Raw genomic sequence first — 22,117 nt, forward strand, 5'->3', positions numbered from 1 at the left:
AGACAGGGAAGGGATTGCTGTGTGGCTTCAAAGTGGGTAGACAGTATAGAACAGAGATGTTTTTCTGCTGAGCTATTGCTGGAGGAAATGGCTGCTGTGTTAGAGCACAGATCCTGATGCAGCCTAAAAGTAACCTCAGGGACTGTGGTGGGTAGAAATCATGTGGATGGTAGGCTGTTGCATTTAGAAACTGACACACAGTTAAGTAAACCCATTAGTTGAGATCAGTATAAACACAAAATGGCTTCAATTAATGTGGATTATTTATATATTAGGGGCAGATTTAGATATATATTTTTTCTAGTTCTTTTGTGATTGTAGTAATTCGTACATTTGTGATCACTTATGATCGTTCCTACACAATAAACATTTGTCTCAAGTGTAACTACACTTGACCAGCTGTGTTGTGAAGAATGTTCTTTGATGTTTGAAGACCAGATGCCCCAGGGCAGCTGTTCTCACCTTTTCTAACATTCGTCAGGCTTTGAGAAACCCTAGAAGTGGTGCAATCATGCAGAATATGGCTGGGAAGCATAGTTGTATACACACCCACCTGGGGCTGCTCCCCTTGAAACCCCAGTTGAGAAAGCCTGGTTTATGGACCAATCTCCCTTTCAACCCATTTGAACTAATGTCATCACTACATCTTCTAGCAGATGTATCTTCCACAAGTGAATTATTTAGTTTGGAGAGCCAGTTTGGTGTAGTGGTTAGGAGTGCGGACTTCTAATCTGGCATGCCGGGTTTGATTCTGCACTCCCCCACATGCATCCAGCTGGGTGACCTTGGGCTCGCCACGGCACTGATAAAACTGTTCCGACCGAGCAGTGATATCAGGGCTCTCTCAGCCTCACCCACCCCACAGGGTGTCTGTTGTCGGGAGAGGAATGGGAAGGTGACTGTAAGCTGCTTTGAGCCTCCTTCGGGTAGGGAAAAGCGGCATATAAGAACCAACTCTTCTTCTTCTTCTTCTAGTGAGAAATTTCTTTTGTCAGTCCTGTTTGCCTGTTCTCCATCCCAGAGCATCTCATAATATCCCTAAAGTCCAGCATCTGTTTTAATAGTTTATGTATTTTAATTATTTTAGACGGTTTAATAATATGTAATTTTCAATTGCTGTTTTGATGGCTTTTATGGTTTGCCATCTTAGGGACCCAAAGTTGGGTGGACAGATGGCATAAAAATCAAATAAATAAAATAATAACACTGGGAAGAGGAGAAGAAGGGGCAGTTCAGCGCAACCAAGAGCCAGGTGACCGACGGATCTCTCGCTGTGGCAACTGTGAAAAGAGCCCTTGTGAGTCCCGGACATCTGGAGGGCCACAGTTTGACTACCCCTAACTTGGAGAAAAGGGCCTCTCTGGAAAGTGCACTCTATGGCATTGCGCCCCACCTTGCATCCCCTTTGCAAGTCCCATTGTCTCCAGGCTCTACCCCCCCCCCCAAATCTCCAACTATTTCCTATGCTGAAGCTGCACACCTGGCGTTATATCCCACTGAGGTCCTTCCCCTTCTCTTCCCTGCCCTTCCCAGGCTCCACCCCTCCCCACATTTCCAAGAATTCCCCACCCCGAGTTGTGGCAACCCTACTTCGTGAAGCAGCGTGCTTCGAAGGCAAACTAGCAGATGCCCCCCCACCCCCGTGGCTCTTTCCAGTGGTTTGCTGGCTTCCTGGCCCTAGCTGCGTTTGTGCAAGCAAGTGTATTCTCTTTGCATGAGGCTGCATCTTTATTCAGTGCATTGTGTGAGATCAAATGCAGTGCGCTTTCATTCTCTGTATTGTTCCCCTGTGGTTGGCCATGCCCCTGTGCATTGTGTTGAGCTTGGGAGAGAGCCAACTGCCCTGCTGATGTGACTGGTTGGGGGGAACAGGGAGGGTGTTTTCCCTGCTGGACCCAAACCGTGTGCGATGTTCCTCCCTCCCTCTGACATACACAGTTTGGAGAGGGAGGGAGGCTTGCCGTGGGACAGGCATGGCACAGGTGTAGCTGGGACACTGTGCAAAACTATGCAGGAGTCTCCCCCTTCCCTGGCTATGGATGGCTATTCCAGCAATGTTCCGGCGTTTCTCACCAAGCTGTGGACACTGGTGGAGGATCCTGAGACGAACCATCTCATCTGCTGGAGCATGGTGAGTAAAGCTCTTTCTTGCACGTCTGCTTTTGGAATGGAGGACAAAAAGGACCTTCAGCGCATCAGAGAATCAATCCTATGGTTTGGTCGGAACAGCCAAGGGCTGCGTTGGTCGTGGGCATAGTGGCCGGAAGCAGATGCTCGTACTCTGCTGGACTCACACATTTGGCATTATTTCAGCCTCGTGCAGTCCCTGGTTGCTCAGAACAAAGTTCAGCAGGGCTCATTCCCAAACCATTTCCCATCAACATTCTGCATAGAATGAATTGGTAGACTGCTCTGGACAATATTAGTTGGTGGTGCTACAGAGGTACCTGGTACAGTTGTTACAACTGCACTCAAACGGACTGATGAGCTGTTTGAGCAAAGAATTATCACATGCCATAATATGGCATAATTGGGATACTATGACACCGTTGACTAATTTGCCACTGATTTAACTTTTATATATATCTGCACTCGCACGATCCTTGTTCCATTGTATCTGAGGAAGTGTGCATGCACACGAAAGCTCATGCCTTGAATAAATCTTTGTTGGTCTTAAAAGTGCCATTGGACTCAATTTTTGTTGTGCTGCTTCAGACCAACATTTGAATCTCTGCGTTGACTGGTGTTTGCTTATATATATCTCAGTGTGGTCTAGTTGCAACCAATGTAGGGAAATGCCAACAACAGGTTTTCAAGGCAAGGGAGAAGCAGAGGCAGTTATTTCCTTAGTGGCTTCCCATTCAAGTACCGTCCTTGTTTCATTTCTGAGATCCGATGAAATCAGGCTATACCGTGGCATCTGCCCTTACAGTGCTTGCTTACCAAGTTTTTAATTCTTACCCCCTAACCCCAAATATCCCCACCTTTTTAGTGCAATCCACCCAGTCATGGTTTAGTGTAGTGGTTAGGAGTGTGGACTTCTAATCTGGCGAACTGAGTTTGATTCCCCGCTCCCCCACATGCAGCCAGCTGGGTGACCTTGGGCTCACCACAGTACTGATAAAGCTGTTCTGACCAAGCAGTGATATCAGGGCTCTCTCAGCCTCACCCACCTCCCAGGGTGTCTGTTGTGGGGAGAAGCCGCTTTGAGCCTCCTTCGGGTAGAGAAAAGCGGCATCTAAGAACCAACTCTTCTTCTTGTACCAATACAAAGAGGACCCAGAAGAAAACATTACCCCACTAGATTCCTTTCAGGTTTCAACCTGCTTAGATTATTCCACCTGGTGGAAGGTAGCTGGATGGATAAATGGAAGGTGCCTTTGATTTTGTTCCGATAGATCTAAAATACTCCTTGAAGTAAAACCTTTGCAATATTTATTTATCTGTTAGGTTTGTGTGCAATAGTCTCTAACCCCTCCCAAATGCAAATCAATGGGGTCAAGTTTAGTTCTTGGGATACATTTCTATTTTTGGATAACTTGTTGTGTATGGCAGTACTTGGATCTCGACAGTGAGTCTTAATCTTGTTTGGTATTAAAATCTGGACTAAAGCACCAATAAGTAAGCCTCGGAAATGGAGGCCAAAAATGTAACATTTTGACCATTCTGTGTTTGTATAGGTCAGCTTGATCCTGTATCATGCATGGGTAGACGCTTAATTTGGATTAGTAATCTTGAACCCTGTGGAAGTGAGGCCCCTAATCCTGTTTTAACTCCTTCTCTTTTAGAATGGCACCAGCTTCCATGTTTTTGACCAAGGCCGGTTTGCAAAGGAGGTCTTGCCCAAATACTTCAAACACAACAACATGGCCAGTTTTGTCCGGCAGCTGAATATGTGTAAGTAACGCTCCACGAGCACATTGGGCATACTGTACAAGTATAACGGGAGAAGAAGAATGAGGACGGGAAGTGCTACATTGCATGCACATCCACGCATAGCACTCCAGTGCACCACAGGCGCCTCAGTGCTGAGGGGGGATGCTGCTTTACAGTGTTGGAGTAGCCAGTGGAACAAGCTACCAAGACGGCCAGCTCCAGGCCCAGAATTCCTGGAGATTTGGGGGCTGCACCTGGGAAGGGACCTCCGTAGGAATGGGATGCCAGCAAGCCCAACCTCTAAAGTGGCCATTTTGGATTGATCTCAGGTCTGAGGTTCAGTTGTGATTCTGGGAGATCTCCAAGCCCCACCTGGAGGTTGGCAAGCCTGGCAATTGGCCTTCTTGGTGAACTAAACCTCTGGGTATCCTTGCTGCCATATTTTGAAATCTGAAGACCCTGTTTGGGGGATCAGGAATGTTATTTATTCTGGAGGTTTTTTTTTGTGCTGCCTTTCATGAGCCCTGCTGGTGGCAGTTTGTAAGGGAAAAAAAGGATTAATGTATTTTTTTTTGTCTGACACATAGCAAGGGGCCTGTCATGCAATTTCTCCCTTTCCACAAAAGGGTTGTGTAGTATCTGCCTGTCTGCTCCCATGTTAGTTGCCTGGTCATTAGACAGAAATACACAGTGGGTAGAACTCGACATGAGTCTCAGAAAGAAATGGGGATGGTTTAACAAACTAAATCTGGAAAGACTGGGGTGTACTAAATGAGAATTCACTAGCACTGCCTTGGTTTAGGAGCTCCATGCAAAATGAGAATAGTGGAACCATTTAAGACAATCAGCCCATCACTCACCTTTGGATCAAAGGAAAATGGCTGCACTGCCTTTGAAGTAGTCTTGATTTACTTACTCACCTACCCTTTAAATTCTTAGGCATCTGTAGCAGGGAGCTATAGTTGCTGTTTTATGGAAAACTGCATGTATTGTTCAATATTCATGTATTATTTATATTATTTTATGTAAACCACCCTGAGCCTCCAGGGAGGTAGGTAGGTAGGTAGGTAGGTAGGTAGGTAGGTAGGTAGATAGATAGATAGATAGATAGATAGATAGATAGATAGATAGATAGATAGATAGATAGATAGATAGATAGATAGATAGATAGATAGATAGATAGATAGATAGATAGATAGATAGATAGATTAAAAAGGAACCCAACCCAACCTTAACAGGTAGGAACTCAGAAATTGAGCTGTACAATAAAATAATGTAAAACTTGTTATTTATTATAGTGCACAATTAAAAACAGAATAAAAACTTCATAAAAACTATACAGAACTAACAGCACATAAGACCAAACGCGTTCCAACCCTACTGGGTCTTCCTCAGTGGTCAGAATTGTGATGATACACTCTTATATTATTTACCTATATTAAACTCTTTATAAAGTGCAGCTGAGTGGTTAAATGGGATCTGAAAGTGTATCTGACGCACATGAGATACACTCTCAGCACAGAATTAAACATTGGTGTAAGTTTTATGTTTAATTGTTTATAGACTATTGTCCCTTTAAAATGGCGTCATGTGGCATTCTGGGGAGAAATGGAAATGACAGTTAGAATTGGCAGTTATCAGACTTGGATGCTGAAGTGATTTTGGTTCTGGGAGAGTTTTGGTTCATTTTTGGTGTGTTCTTAAGAAATAAAACAACAACATTTTCTGTACATCCTGCCATTTCCCCCAACTTGAATATATCAAGTCTTCCTTGAAAGAAAAAGATCACGTGTGGGAATCGGTGGCCAGTCTTCTAACCGGTTTTCTGTTGGTCCATTCAGATGGCTTTAGGAAGGTGGTCAATATCGAGCAAGGAGGCCTCGTCAAACCTGAACGGGATGACACCGAGTTCCAGCATCTCTATTTCCTTCAAGGCCATGAACATCTTCTAGAACACATCAAAAGGAAGGTAGGAAATCTGAGGAGCTGATGCAATTCCACAAAGCCAACCGATGATTTGGTGTCATTCTCCTCACTCCTCTGAGTACAAATTCAGAAATGCTTGGGAGCCCCTCTGGGTGTTCAGTTCCCTGGTTTATTTATTTTATTTTCATCCATAGCCCATCTTCCTCCCCAAGGGGGACTCCAAGTGGCTTCAATCATTTTTCTCTCCTCCACATTATCCTCATAAAAACCCTGTGAGGTGTCTTAGGACTGGCCCAAGGTCATCCAGCAAGCTTCTGTGGCAAGAGAGGAGATTCGAACCTGTGCTTCCCAGAACCTAGATGAGTACTAGACCACACTGGCTCTTGGGAGACTGTTACAGGAGAACTGATTAAAGTAACCTCTTAATTTACAACTGTGTCTGGTAAGCCAATGGGAAACAAGGATGCCAAGAGACAATTAGTGCTCATCCTAGAGCAATGGTGGTTTTGGCAAAGCCACCACACTAGTCTTGTGACCCGCAAAGGCTGTTGAGTCCCCAAACTTAAGCTCCCACCCTCCCCCCAATTTTGGATAGATGAGGCACAATTCTCATCCAAATTAAAACTGGAAATACTCAAGAACAGTCACAAAGGGTGCCTTATTTTGAGCGGAGGCAGAATTGCCCACCCTTGAAAGAGGCCACTTGGAAGGAATCAAGGACAGAACAACAAATCGTGCAGAGATGCATCAGGAAGGCTCTTCAGTAGGTGGCAATTTGTCTGCTCACAGGAGCTGTTAATTGGCACACCAATGTGGAAGATGTTTGCAAGTTTACCCCAGAAGCATGCCCCCTTGATTTCAGTAAGAAATTTCAAAGTAACTGAGCTTAGTTTAATTTATTATTGCATGTATGGCCCATTGTACTTCTAGGAGAACTCATAATAGGTTGCAGAGGCACCCCAGGAGGCCTCCCCTCTGGGCATCAACCAAACCACTGAATCATGTGCCTTCCCAATCATACTTTGGAACTCCAAGGACTGTAGCCCAAACTCATGTCACACATTGGGTCACTTCAGCAATATCTGCTCTCTGACAAGGAATGCATGATTTTTTCAAATGCCTTTAATACAGTTTACTTTAGGAAGGTGCTTCCAGAAACAGACAGGTACTCCTAAAAACTGTAAATGGGTGACAAGGTCTCAACTGACTGCAGCTAAATCCCCCTGCCCATTGCAGGTTTCCTGCTTTCATTTTAGCTTATGTGATTTCTCCAGGTATCAGTTGTGAAAAGTGAAGAGACCAAGATGCGCCAGGAAGACCTGAGCAGGCTGTTATATGAGATCCAGATCCTCAGGAGTCAGCAGGAGACGATGGAGTGTCAGGTGCAGGACATGAAGCAGTAAGTGAACCTTTAGCTGAGTGCTTTCTGCCTGTTGAGAAGCAATAGGGTGAGTGGTGGAGTGTCTGCTTTGCACCCTGAAGGTCCCAGGTTCAATCCCAGCACCTTAAGGATTGGGTGGACAGTGATGTGAAAGGCCTCTACCTGAAGCTCTGGTAGGGCTGCTGACTCTTGGCTGGGGACGAAAGGGCGCAGCAAAGATGCAATGCCACAGAGCTGCCACTTGCCCCAGTGGAACTGATCTTTCTAGACTAGAGATCAGTTGAAAGTCAGGACAACTTCAGGCCCTCCCTGGAGATTGGCACCGGGATCATGGACAACTATTGTTGGTCAGAGAATGACCTGCTAACGGCCTTGATAGACCAGGGGTCTGTCTCTGGCCCATGATGCACACATATCATACCGTCAATTTTCAAAGCCGTAAGCCTTTAAGCTTGACTTTGGATTCTGTGCTCATCTTACATACCATTCTTTATTCTGCAGCTACAAACAAGCGTGCATTTTAGCATTGGTTTGTTGAATGAAAAGGAACAGAGACAAATTCAAGCAAGGGGGGGAGGGAAACAATGTTAAAACTAACCATTATCCGTATTACCAAGCACTTGGGGTGGGGGGTGGGGAGGAACTCTGTGCCGTGTTATCGATCACTGTGGAAAGAGTTACATGATCTCATAACATTGAGTGTGCAGAATGCATTCTGACACTGGCATTGCAAGCTTTGAGCATGGGCAATATGTGCATGAGTGTGTGTGTGTATGTGTATGTGCCTTTGGAAAGACACCTGCAACTCTCCCAAGCTTTGCACAGGGCTGTGATTTCTATAGGGGAGGAGTCCTCTAGCAAATGCTCTGGAGAACTTTTTGAGTCTTGTACCACTAAACTTAAAAAATGGGGTGGGGGAGTATTTTTGCCAATGCCCCAGCACAGCTGCATATAGCAATGATGCTTTCCTTTTCTCACAGAGAATATAACGCTCCCCCTGCAAGGCCTTGGGCTGTTTCAGACACCAAAAACAGCACAGGGGAGAAGGAGGGAATTCCACCTTCTCCCGCACAGCAGTCCTAATTCAAGTTGCTACTGGGAACTATTGGCTACAGTATAGCTGCAGGTCCCTACCGTTTAGACCAGGGGTAGTCAAACTGCGGCCCTCCAGATGTCCATGGACTACAATTCCCAGAAGCCCCTGCTGGCAGGGGCTTCTGGGAATTGTAGTCCATGGACATCTGGAGGGCCGCAGTTTGACTACCCCTGGTTTAGACTGTCTACTTAGGCTCTGAGAGGCTGCATTGGGGGATGATGGGAGTTCTGAGGTGGCAGACCAGATTACAATTTTTGAAACTATATTGCAAGTTGGCGCAACTCAATGTTTTGTGGCGTTGCACAGCTCAGTGTGCTTTGGCATTCCTTTCAGGCAGAATGAAGTTCTGTGGAGGGAAGTGGTGTGCCTCCGGCAGAACCATTCACAGCACCAGAAAGTCATCAATAAGGTAAGGGTGAACATCACACCCAGGCCACCTGAAGCCACAACGTGGTGGGCATTTGCTGGATTTAAGTATTTGTTGTGAGGCTTACTCAAGTGTGACAGGAAAGGTTTCCAGGCTGGCCTTCCCTTCATGCTGGGCTAAATAATGCAGGGATAATGTTCAACACTTTTTCTCCTTTTGCTAACTGACCTGCCCAAGATGCTTCAGAAAGCAGAACAGCAGGGCAGGAAAGGGAAACACTAACCCTTTCCTCCCCAGTATTCTATCCGCAGAAGAAATTTCCCATCAGCAGCTTTTATACTTGTTGGGAGAAACTTAAGAGTCGCTCTTTTTTTCAATTGGAGATAAAAGCAACTTGGGGTGGCTTTTTCCAGTGAGCAAAGGGCAGGGGTGGAAAGAGTTAAAATTTCCTTCTCTCCTCATAATTTAAAAAAAAACCCAAAGGTTGTATTTGCAAAATAATTTTAAAAGAATGCTTAAAATAAAGCATAGAAGAAATAGTAACATGTCATTGAGCTCCGGTAACTAAAGAGCATGTTGAAAAGGAGACCCTGAGTCTCTCCGCTAAAAATTTATTTGAATGTCTGAATACTGTTGATGCGGGAATGAAGGGTTGCATTTAATTTTGAATATATGTCTAGAATTTTGTGTAGTTGAACTGTCGATTCCTCTAATAGTAAAGAACAGGGTCCTGGACATTGGATTCACCTGTTTTCCTGGACGTTCTTCAATGATTGCTCCTTTGTTCTGTAATATAAATGCCATATAAAATCATACAGGAAATCTGATAGATAACAATTATAACCTTGCGAATTTTGTCTGGGCAACACCTTTAGCTTAAGAGAGCCCTTTGCAATACAAATAAGTATCTGTTGTTCTATGTTTACATTAAGGTGTCTGCTTTATGTTCACGCCAAATGCTGTGTGTGAACATTTGTAGAGGCTGTGGAACTTGTCACATATCTGCCATTTCTTGAAGGGCTTCTCGGGGCAGAGGAGGACCCCGCAGTGGTTAAGGACAGACTCGCCAGTCAATACATCTTGGGATTCTTGAAACTTAGAGTCTGATTCTAGAACCCAAGCATGCCTAGGATCAAAGAGTTCCAGTGCCGATACAGTGAAAATACAGTTCCTTCATGTTATTGTCAGAATCTGACCTAGTGCTTATCAGGACAAAATTATTAAGTGGCCCAGATGTGTCTGTCCTGGGTCAAAAAGAAAATCAATGCAATGCCAAGGCAGCAAACAGGGTTGCACTTCAGTAGGAGACCACACCTGAGTCCCATGCAGGCGTCCTGGTTTAGTTCATGGCATCTTCAGTTTAAAGGATTTGGGGTAACAGGACAAGGAAGGATCATCATGGAATATATGGGGGCCAGTTGCTGTGTTTGTTGGGGGTTGAGGCAAGGGCTGTGCACCAGATGCGTGATGAGAGTTCTGTCCCTCCCAGAAGTACATGGCTTGGCCTCCCTCACCCCCACACCACCCTTGTTTTCTCAAGCATTCTCCTATATCCATGTAAGTAATGTGAACTTTGCAATTGACTCTACAGCGGCTCCATAGGACAGGTTGAATATGCCATGGCGGAGGTGGAGATACAGATCGAAACCACATTTCCCCATGTGCCACTGCTGGCTTGCGTCTGGGAGGCATAAAACTCCCATCGCCGTCTGATCCTGGGCCCTTGTGTTGTCCCTCAAGAAACACAAGGGCTTGTGAGATGTAGCCTGATCCACTGGGAACCCCTGCTCAGAAAAAGGGTAGTGTTCCATGATACCTTGTCACTTAGGGCAGGGGTAGTCAACCTGTGGTCCTCCAGATGTTCATGGACTACCATTCCCATGAGCCCCTGCCAGCATTTGCTGGCAGGGGCTCATGGGAATGGTAGGCCATGAACATCTGGAGGACCACAGGTTGACGACCCCTGATTTGACTACCCCTGACTTAGGGCAAAACCAAGATCTTCAATGAGCGTCAGGGATCAAAGGGACAGCCATGAAGGTCTGGAATGCTGAACCATTGACTGACAAACTCCCGACTTTGATTTCCCCCAACAGCTGATTCAGTTTCTGTTTGGCCAACTCCAATCAAGTCCTAGCAACACGGGAATAAAGAGAAAACTGTAAGTGCCCTCAGTGCAATGCATGTGCAAGCAAGGATCTCATTTGGGGGTGGCCCTTCATTTCGGAACACGTGAGCTCAGCTCCGAGTGGCGTGGTGGGTCACCGGACATGGGCACCATGGAGATAGTCAGTGAATGAGGACAAACTGATGAGTCAGAGCTGCTGACCTGGTCTATTCAGTAGCCCATAGAGAACCACCCTGTCAGCTTGATGTGACCCTTGTTTTGGTCATATACAGGGAAGTGAAAGGAGGGCATCTGGAGAGAAAAAGGGAAGGGAGAGCAGGCAAGCTTTGCTTATTAACCCCCAAGAGAGATTTTCCATGAATACAATGGTGGGGAGGATGTGGGATCTGGAAGGAGACCATTAAGCAGCTATGAAGGGAGCATTCTGTGGCTGTAGAATGGTAGTCGGGGCATGAGAGGTCATCTGGAGACTGCAAAAAGGCAGACAAGGGAGTGCAGAAGGTTCAGCAGAACTTGTGGCCAGCTGTATCCACAGGAAAGGACAACCTTGGTTGATCAGGCCAAAAGTCTATCTAGGACCATAGCTAGCTGGTCAGCCTGATGACTGTAGGCTAGGCCAGTCATGGTGGAAATCACCATGTATTTGCATTTTGTCAGTAGAGTTATCCCACCTGGATATTCACCAAACATGTAACTCAGGCTTTCTCAACTAGGGTTTGATGAAACCCTGGGCTTTCTTGATGGCCCTGGAATGGTTTCCTGAATGAGTGGGAGTTAATTAATTTTAAATTTAAAATATTAAAATTGTTAAGCATTTATTAGCCAGTATGCCCATATATGGTCATGTTGACCTACCCACCCCTTTTCAAATGGCCAATGATAGGCCTGGAGGGGGTGGGAAGGAGAGGGGCCTTGGGTGGGCATGTACACAGCTGTGCCTCCCAATCATATTCTGCACAATCACAACATTTCCAAGGGTTCTCAAAGCCTGAAGAATATTTCAGGGGTTTCCCAATGGTAAAAAAATTAAGAAAGGCTGGTATAACGGAACTGCAAAAAGCCAAAGGGGAGAGGGGGAATTAACTAGGGAGAAGGGGATTAACTGATCAGCAAGACTCCTAATCCCTAACCCACATTAAAAAAAAGATTTATTTCTGTATATGTTTATGCTATGCGTTACTCTCCAATGGGGACCTAAAGTAATTTGCAATATTGTCACCCGCATGTGATCACATTTCTTGATTTACTACATTTAGACTCCGCCTTTCTTCCCTGTGGGGCCCCCCGGTGGGTTCCATCATTCTCCTGGCCTCCATTTTATGGAGTTCGGTGAAACCAAGAGAGTGTGACAGACCCAAGGGCTAACAGCAAGCTTCCCATGGCAGAGTGGGGAGCTGAACCAGGGTCTTCCGGATGTTCCTTCAACACTTTGGCCACTGCATCACTCTGGCTTGTGCTTTTCCTCCGAGGTGTTTTGGCCCTGGGGGTCGTGTCCATTTTAGATCAGGGAAATGAGATGTGGGAGAATAAATCTCCTCCAGCCCTGTGACCCTGATCCGTATTGAGCAGGGGTAGTCAAACTGCGGCCCTCCAGATGTCCATGGACTACAATTCCCAGGAGCCCTTGCCAGCATTCGCCAGCGAATGCTGGCAAGGGCTCCTGGGAATTGTAGTCCATGGACATCTGGAGGGCCGCAGTTTGACTACCCCTGGTATTGAGTCTCCATGCAGGGGCTTTTTGCAGTTCAGCTGGTCAACTGGAGACCTGAACACAAATTCCCAGGCCCTCAGCGCATGTACATGGCCTTCCAATCTAAATGTCTCAGAAAGGAGCAATGCTCAGGAACGCCATGTGCATGCAAGAGAGTGAATGAGAAAGTGAGCTTTCGCTCCAGTTTGGAAGGCCGGGTGAGGTGCAGGAAGAATTAAGGTTGAAGCACTGGCTTGCCATTGCCCAAGAAATGCCTTTTGCTTTAAAGAAAACTATCTGTTCCTCACTTTCTAACCAATGTTTCCTCCATTCTCCGATGGCTGATGTGAAGATTCTTGCTTCACAATCCATGGTGACCTCTTGTCCCTTTTGCCCTCTTAAAAAAAACCACTGTAGCACGTGGGGCAAATGGGAAACTCTGTGTGGCAAAGTGCCATCTGGATTCTCCAGCAATCTGTAACAATAGTTGGATTACACAAAGTTGTTTTGGGGACAGCATTTGTGCTTCCAGCAGACTCAGCAAAAACACCCATGTTGAGTCAAATGCAGTGCTTCAAGCTTATCAGGATGATGGCAAAAAAGACAGGAAGCCCAATGGGCAACTAAGGGACAAGTGGGCATGATTTGCCATTGCTTCCCTCTGCATAGCAGCCTTGGACTTCCATGATGGTCTTTCTTGACGGCTGACAGGATCTGGCCAGCCTGTGTTATTCAGGTCAGGGCTGCTATAGCAAGGGGCCCAAAGCCAAGCCTCCCTTCTCCCTTGTCCCAGGTGTTTCAGATCAACTGGCAATCAGAAGGATTCATTCACAGAAACATTCAGAATGTTTGTAACGTGTTGTTGTGCATCACGTAAAAGGGAAAGATAAGAATCTTAATGGGGAAGGATGTGATAACACATTTTTCTCTACAGACCTCTCATGCTGGACGATGGAAACTCTGCTTCTCAGGTGTCAAAATTCAGAAGGCATTTATCAATGGACCCGCTCCATGAGTCCTATTTCATTCAGTCGGTAAGCGGAAATCACGCCCACAGTCTTTGACCGAAATAACGCATGAGTTGCAAAGGGCGAGAATGAAGAAATGTTGACTGGCAAACGGTCTTCCTGCCTAGGGACTGACCCACTCAGAAGTCTGATGCAAACATATTCAGATCTGCCTATCTTTCCTGCATGTGAACCAAGGCACTTGTGTGTTTAAGAGCTGCCATGTTTTTGAATGCACCTGTGTGCCAGTGGAGGCTGTAGGGCTGAGGCATGTTTTAAGTGTTATTTGTGCATCTGGCTCTACTTACTTTGTTGGTGTGCCTTGACACCGTCTTGGAAAGTAAACAGTGGCCAGACTTGCAGTTTGGTTGCTATTTAGAAATAGAAGGATGATCCACGTGCCATGGAAGCAAGTTACTTAAGATAAAGCCCTCCTCCTCCTCCATGGAAAGCAGGTAGAGTCTATGGGCATGACATATGAGAGCTCTGGAATCCCCATCTGATAGATTTTCCAACTGAAGTGCACCGATTAAGGATACACCCATGCCTTTCAAAAGAGTTCTCGGCCCAGTCCTGTGCTGGATCAAGTCTCAAGAGCAGGGGTGAGAAAACTGTGACCCTCCAGATGTCCATGGACTACAATTCCCATGAGCCCCTGCCAGAAAATGCTGGGAATTGTAGTCCATGGAGGGTCACAATTTGCCCACCCCTGCTCAAGAGAAACAATACTCAAAGTCAGATTTTTTTACACTACTAGCCCCCAGTTTTGATGAACCCATGGCCAGTTTTGAAATGCAGAAAATGGATAGAGGGCTCCTCCATAAAATGGCTGGCATGGAGACTGGAGCCAGTCACAAGATGGCTACAACTGGGGGACAGCCAATCACATAATCCTGGGATCAGCTGAGGCAGCTGATTCTGGATGGGTGCTTCCTGCAGACACAGGTGTGCACCAATGAGGTGGCAGAGAAAAAACAGAACTGGCTCTTGGGTTTAGGAAGCAAATAATTTCCTGCATTGTGCAGGGAGTTGGACTCGATGGCCTGTATCAGGGGTAGTCAACCTGTAGTCCTCCAGATGTTCATGGACTACAATTCCCATGAGCCCCTGCCAGCATTTGCTGGCAGGGGTTCATGGGAATTGTAGTCCATGAACATCTGGAGGACCACAGGTTGACTACCCCTGGCCTGTATGGCCCCTTCCAACTCTAATGATTCTAATTTGGGAAAGAAGCAAACAGACATCAATGGAAGCCACACTGAGCATTACTGCTTTACACCTACCTGGACACTAGAAAAAAAACTTTTTATCTGCCTTCCACTTTTAGCCCTCTGCTGAACCCGCCTCCTGCTTAAACAGTCCGGCCATCACCGGAGGGCCAGTCATATCCGATGTTACCGAAGCATCACCATCCAATGCTGTGGTGATGCAGCCTCCTCCCGACAGTGAAAGGTAAAAGGCCTTCTGGCAGTGTGATAGGATCATAGAGATCTATGCAAGAGACAGAAAGAGCTTTTTTATTTAAGACAGTACTCTGTATGTTGAAAGTAGAACTTTGGATAATCTTGGTAGGCTCGAGAAGTTACAGGATGACCTTGATAGGCTCAAGAACTGGGCTAAACTGAATAAAACGAAGTTCAATAGGGACAAATATAAAGTTTAGGTAGGAGAAACCAAATACACCAATATAGGATGGGGGAGATTTGTCTTGGCAGTAGCATGTGTGAAAAGGATCTAGTAGACCACACATTGAACATGAGTCATCAGTGTGACTTGGTGGCTAAAAAGGCAAATGGGATTTTGGGCTGTATCAAACGGAGTATCATGTCCAGATCACGGGAGGTGATGGTACTGCTTTACTCTGGTTCAGCCTCACTTGGAGTACTGTGTTCAGTTTTGGGCACCCCAGTTGAAGAGGGATGTAGACAAACTGGAGCATGTCCAGAGGAGGGCAACAAAAATGGTGAGGGGCTTGGAGACCAAGATGCATGAAGAAAGGTTGGGGGAGCTTGGTCTGTTTAGCCTAGAGAGGAGACAACTGAGAGGGGATTTGATAACCATCTTCAAGTATTTAAAAGGGTGTCATATAGAGGATGGAGCAGAATTGTTCTCTCTTGTCCCAGAGGGGCGGACCAGTACCAATAGGATGAAATTAATTCAAAAGAAATTCTGTCTAAAAAAGAATTTCCTGACAGAGTGGTTTCTCAGTGGAACAGGCTTCCTCGGGAGGTGGTGGGTTTGCCATATTTGTAAATTTTTAAACATAGGCTGGATAGACATCTGATGTAGAGGCTGATTCTGTGAAGAGTTAAGGGGGTCGCAGGTTACAGTGGACGAGCAATAGGGTTGTGAGTGTCCTGCATAATGCATGAGGTTGGACTAGATGACCCATGAGGTCCCTTCCAACTCTATGATTCTAGGATTCTATGACTTTGTACTGTCTCTTCGCCTCAGACTTCAGAGGGAGATTGTAGGAAGCCAGAGAGAGAGAGAGAGAGAGAGAGAGAGAGAGAGAGGGAGGTCTAGACTTTGTGTGTCCTTCCTTAACAGTGCTCTGGTGCTTTCCCTTTGATGTACAGATTGTTATTCTCAGAGGATCCAAGCCTGATTGGCTCCCTTCTCTATGAATGCAGATAAAACAGGGTTGCGCTTACCTGCAACTGTGGTTCCTCAAGTGGCCTTCTGTGTAGTCACACCTGGGATCTGCGCAGAGCTTGCCACGGAGAAGGAGCTAGCAAGCTATGTATATAAAATTCTAGAAGGCACAGATCCCATGGGGGACTGCACAGAAACCATGAAGATGAACATAATTGTATTTTGGTGGGAGGAATTTAAACCTCCTTATGGGTTTTATTTTTGATTTCAGATTTTTCTGCAACCCTTGGGGGTCCCTCACGTTTCCCAGAACATTATTGAGTGTCAATGTGGCCCTGATCCATGGATTTAGGTATCTGCCAATGGGGGCCACACATTGCTATTAGATATATAGATAACCTTTACTCTACCCTGTCTAGAATGGAATTCCTCACAATAAAGGACTCTTATTAAATTGTGGAGCTAAAAAGGCTGCATGTGAACTTTATTTCCTTAACAGCCACACACACACACACACACACACACATACACATTGCTGGGCCATGGTGCCTGTCTTGCTCTGCAAATTCTTTCACCACATACCATTAGGTAACCTGTGCACTAAAAGGGGTCATTCAGATGAAGGCCAGTCTGTGATATGGACTCTTGCCGATTCTTTTATACTGCAGATTTTTTCTGTCTTTGTTCCGCTCTGTTTCTCAAAATACAACACAAAATCAAAAATGCAGTGACAACCCCAAAACCAGACCAAAGCCATTTCCATTCAAGCTCTTCCAGTTCCCTTCCTTGCCACAGCACCCAATCCACTGGACTGGGTTTGTTGGGGTTTTTTTTGTCCCTACAAGACCCATGAAAGCACTGTAGCCTTGTTTGGATGTCAGAAGGGAGAGCAAGAAAGCAAGGGGGAAAACCCGTGTGTGTCATATATTAGTTATAGGATCTTATCTGTTGAATCCTATCTGTCTTGTGTCTTTGTAGAGCAGAAATATGTGATCCTTTGGATGGTGCAGATTTGAATCTGGAAGGCCTTCAGATCTTGTTGAGAAGCCAGCAGTACAACCTGGAAGCTGCCAGCTCTTTGGATGTATGTTGGTGCTTGTTGTTTTTAACCTATACCAGACCCTGACCATTTTATTGACAGGCTATCACTAAACAGTATGCAAGCTTTCAGGTTTCACAGCAGCTTGCTAAGAGGACTGTGTGCCTTATTTCTCACAGGTCTTCAACTCCACTGTTTCGGCAAATGAATGGAATTTGAATGACGTGGAGGCAAGTTTGTCCTCGGTAAGAGATGCGTGTGCAAGATGAGGAGATGAAAAGAAGGGGAGGATGTGTGGGAAAGGATTTGGGGAGGGCTTGGCAATCAGAAGCACAACTGCATTAAGTGTCAGTATTTCACTGATGAAAACTTTTGCGTGCACGGCAGAAAGCGCCATCAAGTCACAGCTGACCTGGGGCAACTCCTTGTGGTGTTTTCAAGGCAAGAAGCGGGGATGTTTTGCCATTGTCTGCCTCTGTATAGCAAAACAGGACTTCCTTGCTAGTCCCCCATCCAAGTAGCTGTCTGAGAGTTGTCTGATTCAGTATGGTAGAGCTAGCCCAGGCCATCCAAGTCAGGGCTTTAGAAGAAAAAGAAGAGTTGGTTCTTATATGCCACTTTACCAGAAGGAGTCTCAAAGTGACTTAGCATTGCTTTCCCTTTCCTCTCCCCATAACAGACAACCCGTGAGGTAGGTGAGGCTGAAAGAGCCCTGATATTACTGCTTGGTTAGAACAGCACTTATCACTAACTGTGATTAGCCCAAGGTCACCCAGCTGGCTGCATTTGGAGGAGGAGCAGGGAATCAAGCCCAGCTTGCCAGATTAGAAGTCGGCGCTCCTAACTACTACACCAAGCTGCTGCTTTATGTATTCTTAATTCTAACCCCCAAATTCTGCACTCTCCACCTCCACTATTACAAAGTCTCTTGCCCGTCTCTCAAGTTGTGAACCAGAAATTCCATATTCCAGACTCCCCTCAGCCCTGCACAGCCTTGGTTGCTTGCATATCCTCAGCCTGAGGGTCCCCCCATCCCATCTACAAATAGTAGGACAGTCTGCCCAACCGCATAGAGTTGTACGTATTGGTGAATATGGTTATTGCTTGAGTGATGTTCTAAACGGTTTTCCCTGTCATGGTCCATTTGCTGCAGTTTGTCTTTTTGCATCAAGATGCAGAATCCCGCTGTGTATCTGGAGAAGAATGCAACTGAGATGTCCTACCAAGTGTGAAAGCCTCAGTCCAATGCCTACTGCCCAGGTACTGCCAGCAGTTGTTTTGGGAAACCACAGAAAATAGGCATAAGTAGAAATGCATTTTTTTCATTCCAAACTGGCATGGCGGCCTCTTTGCCCAGTGCTCTGTCGTTTGTGAAGGGATAGCTTTAATCTATAGCTGCCAGGAGGACAAATGCTCTGATATATTTCTTTTGCCTTCCATGCTGTCATCTTTATTAATGCCTAGTCTCTGTGACTTTGTGTTGGACCAAGAATAGCCAAAAAAGAGAGGAACTAAATGTCGGCGTGTACTAATTTACATTAATAGCGATGGGCCTGTACTCTGGTCCAGATGGTCAGGCCTCAATAGCAAGACTTGAGGAAGAAGGCTGAAGCTGGAGGGTGGGTGGAATAAAAGCATACTAAACTGTTCAACATTTCATCTTTTGATCAAAGTCTAGTCATAGATGGAACCCATGTTCTGAAAGCAGCTTTCTCTTTTTGTTCCTAAGGAGAGATGTCAATCTGGAAAGCACCCAATGGTGCCTTGCTGGCAAACCACGAAGCCTTTGAGAAGCAATTTCATGAATGTACCTCAAAGTTCCACCTTCTTATGCTCAGCCTGGAAATGCAGCTTCCATCGTGTCCTTTGCAGACTTCGGGAAAAGCCTCCCATAAAAGCCGACCTCTCCATATGAGAATGACGAGTGAGCTTTTGCTTAGTTTAATGAGACACTTTGTGCCTTTCCTTTCCTACCACCGGGACATTTTCCCAACTGAATGTCAAGGAGTGGATATGATATGGTCCCTGTTACTGCTGCTTTTTGCTCAAAAGCTGTCTGGTCACCAGCCTCATTTTCACTGTGAAGAAAAGGGATCAACTGTTTTAGGGATCTCCCACTGTGTTATATTGGAACATTCAAACTTATATTTGCATGATCTGCTTTGGAAAATCAGGTGAGAAGGTGGTCATTCCTTTGAAACTTCTTTCCTGCTGTTTTAACTCTCACAGCCAGTTTTTCCTGAAGAAAATCTTGTACTTCACTGAAAAGGTGCAAACTTCCCATGATCCATCTCATCCAGATATTCCTCCTAATTATTTTCCTCCTCCTCGTCCTGCTGCTTTCGTCATCAGAACTTGAGCATCTGTCTTATGGGCCTGATCCCGTTTAAGACTTGTTGCACTCCTACACGGGTTGAGAATCCACAGGGGCCCATCTTTGATGTGTGAAGATCAGGCTCGCTGTGGACTGATCAAGCCAGAGGCTAAATCAGAGTTTATTACTTGTTCAGACAAGAGAGTTGCACTGGAACTGAAATATATTTGGAGGAAAACGTCTTTGATGTAGTGAATGTTTGCATGCATTTAGATTCTAATTTGACTTTTCCAGCGTTCATAATTACGGGCACTATTGAATGTTGGTTTAGAGGGTTTTCTTTAAGTTGCAGAAGTTACTGATCACCTTCAACTTGCAACTTAGTTCACTGATGCCAAGTTAAGTTTTGAAAAGCAGAATTTGAAAATATTGTCAAAATGTTGAATGTATGTGAATGTTGGGTCTTGCATTCATCTAAGATGTGTGATGACTCAGGCTGGGGTGGTGGTGGGGGGAAATCCAGGTCTTTTCAGAAATCAGTGAAATCAATTTCGATGTTACATACTTCCTGCCGTGGGTGTCCGATGTGAAAACAAGCAGTACTCTTCCACTTCCCCCCTCTACTACAAATGTTCCTTCTTTTCCCTTGTGCACTCACCCCAGTTACCTGAAGGCACAAAGTTACCTGAAGGCAACAAAATAGAAAAATTCCTGAGCAACCCCAGTTTTAGAGTGTGTCATCCATGGTTTATAAAACAAACAAACAAACAAAAAACTGCCGTAAGAAAGGTGACCATCATCCGCATTCTTGGTACAACTGGCAGGCATCTGCTGTGCTGGATCAGTGTAACAGTCCAGTCTTGGAAGCATCCTACAACAGGGCTCCATCATCTCAGGGAAAGTGTGATGCTGTAAAATGCTCCGACTTTAGTGGGCACGGGAGAGAAAGTGAGCTCCAGAATTACTCTAATAATTGCATGCTCCAGGGTATTTCAAATGGTGCTTGGAAAGAACACACTAGCGAAAAAGAAAAGAGCTGGAGGCTTTTCATGTACTGGTAAGTGAAAAATACATTAGCTACCTTTTTGAAACAGTCAACATCCAAGTCTTGATTTTATAAGGAGATACATGAAATATGACCACACTACAAGGTGATACCAGGTTTCATGCCCTTTTCCTCACATGGCTTTCTCCAAAGAATCCAGGGGGCTCTTGATAGGTGTTGGGGCTGAGAATTCTTTAGAGAGCCTTTCCTCAAACCAGAGTTCCTACAGGTCTTCTGGGAAGTGGGAATGTCAGTATATAGCGTAGAAAACACCCTTTGAACATCTGCATGAATGAATGGGTTGCAAGCAGATTTATTTAAAACAGGGTTCAGAAGGGCTGAGTTCTGAAATACAGTGCTCAACACAAGTGCTAAGACCTAGAACAAGTGAGTTCATAATTCATAATCTTTGGGAATGTGCAAAGTATCTTTTCCTCACTATGGAGTGAGTAAGCACACCAACCTTTACACATCTTTATTAGGAGGACATGACTTCTAAGGTGGTTTGTCTCCAGGCACCACTGAAGTCAGCACAGGTGGTGGTATTGTACACAGGAGGAGAAAGAAGGGACGTTTTGACATCTTGATTCTGAGATCTTTTTCTGCATTGTAACTCTTCTCTGGTGCACAGTAGATCTTTGTGTGCAGTAAATGTAGTTCAGTTCTTAAACCAGAATTCTTGCAATAGATAATGGCAGGTTTATGGTTTAACTAGATCTTTCAGTATTTTCTGAGTCGCTTTTGCTTACAGACACTGCTGATCCATCCCAGTGAATGAGATCACTGCCAATGACTGATATGAAGGGACCAGGCAGAATGGCAGATGAAGCCCTGCACCCAGCCCTTTTGCCTGACCTGTTTCCAACCTTTAGACAATTTTTCTAGCTCTCTTAGATGCCAATTAGAAATACAGAAATACAGTTGCATACCCCATTGCAAATCCCCCATACTTTTACAACGATTGAGTAAAGCTTCCAATGACATCAGTTTTTGTCGTTTTCTTGGAAACTTTAGTTAACTAGAATGAAAATCACTGTGGCTAAGACTAATTTCTTCTTCCAGGCATTTTTCTTAAAAAGCACTGTGTGATTTTATCCGTTGGCTATTTGATGCTTTGTTAAGGTTACTTGAAACTGATTCGCTGAACCTACCATTTTGCACTATGCTGTACATTTGTAAAGTTTTACAATGTATGCTAATTAAAGAGGTTTTCTTTTTGTCCTCACTTAGTTGTTTTGGCTTTTTTTTCATAATGTGAATCTGGTACCTTGTGTCAGAAAGGCAGGCTGTCTTTTTGGCTGCCAACCACACTGTGACCTTGCCCTCCTCTGAGACTGTCCAATTTTAACTTAACTGTGCAACCAACAGTGAACTGGATTGTGATGGCTCATAGACAGAATGATAGAGAAATCTAAGAAGGTATCTTATAGGTCTCCTCCAAGAGTTTGAGAACTACAACTGGCTATGATTGCAGCCTTCCTTGTGTAGTGTATAGTTCTTTTGGAAGAGCAAGTAGGCAATGAACTTCATGTATGAGGGAGATGCACTTCACCAGTGTGAACGTAGAGATTCTATTGCTTACTGATGCTAGACGAAAAGAACCAAACAAGGTGTCTCTTTGGTCGGGTCATCTGTTTAATGTAACTATTACTG

The 22,117-nt window shown here is 45.2% G+C and overlaps 1 protein-coding gene across 3 annotated transcripts; it reads left to right on the forward strand.

The window, feature by feature from the left end:
* Positions 1-1,855: 1,855 nt before the first annotated feature.
* Positions 1,856-21,689, forward strand: HSF4 (heat shock transcription factor 4). Of its 3 annotated transcripts, none has more exons than XM_077310475.1 (12): positions 1,856-2,131; positions 3,789-3,897; positions 5,718-5,845; positions 7,077-7,201; positions 8,613-8,688; positions 10,743-10,807; positions 13,399-13,498; positions 14,799-14,923; positions 17,045-17,150; positions 17,285-17,350; positions 18,259-18,365; positions 18,835-21,689. In XM_077310475.1, exons 1-11 carry the CDS (start codon positions 1,910-1,912, stop codon positions 18,316-18,318), a joined length of 1,182 nt encoding a protein of 393 aa, XP_077166590.1. In that variant the 5' UTR covers positions 1,856-1,909; the 3' UTR covers positions 18,319-18,365; positions 18,835-21,689. The 3 variants fall into 3 exon arrangements, with proteins under 3 accessions (XP_077166590.1, XP_077166591.1, XP_077166592.1); XM_077310476.1 differs by having other exon boundaries at positions 18,278-18,365; XM_077310477.1 differs by having other exon boundaries at positions 18,284-18,365.
* Positions 21,690-22,117: the final 428 nt, after the last annotated feature.

This window comes from Paroedura picta, chromosome 14 (assembly GCF_049243985.1).
Source record: "Paroedura picta isolate Pp20150507F chromosome 14, Ppicta_v3.0, whole genome shotgun sequence".
Taxonomy (NCBI): Eukaryota; Metazoa; Chordata; class Lepidosauria; order Squamata; family Gekkonidae; genus Paroedura; species Paroedura picta.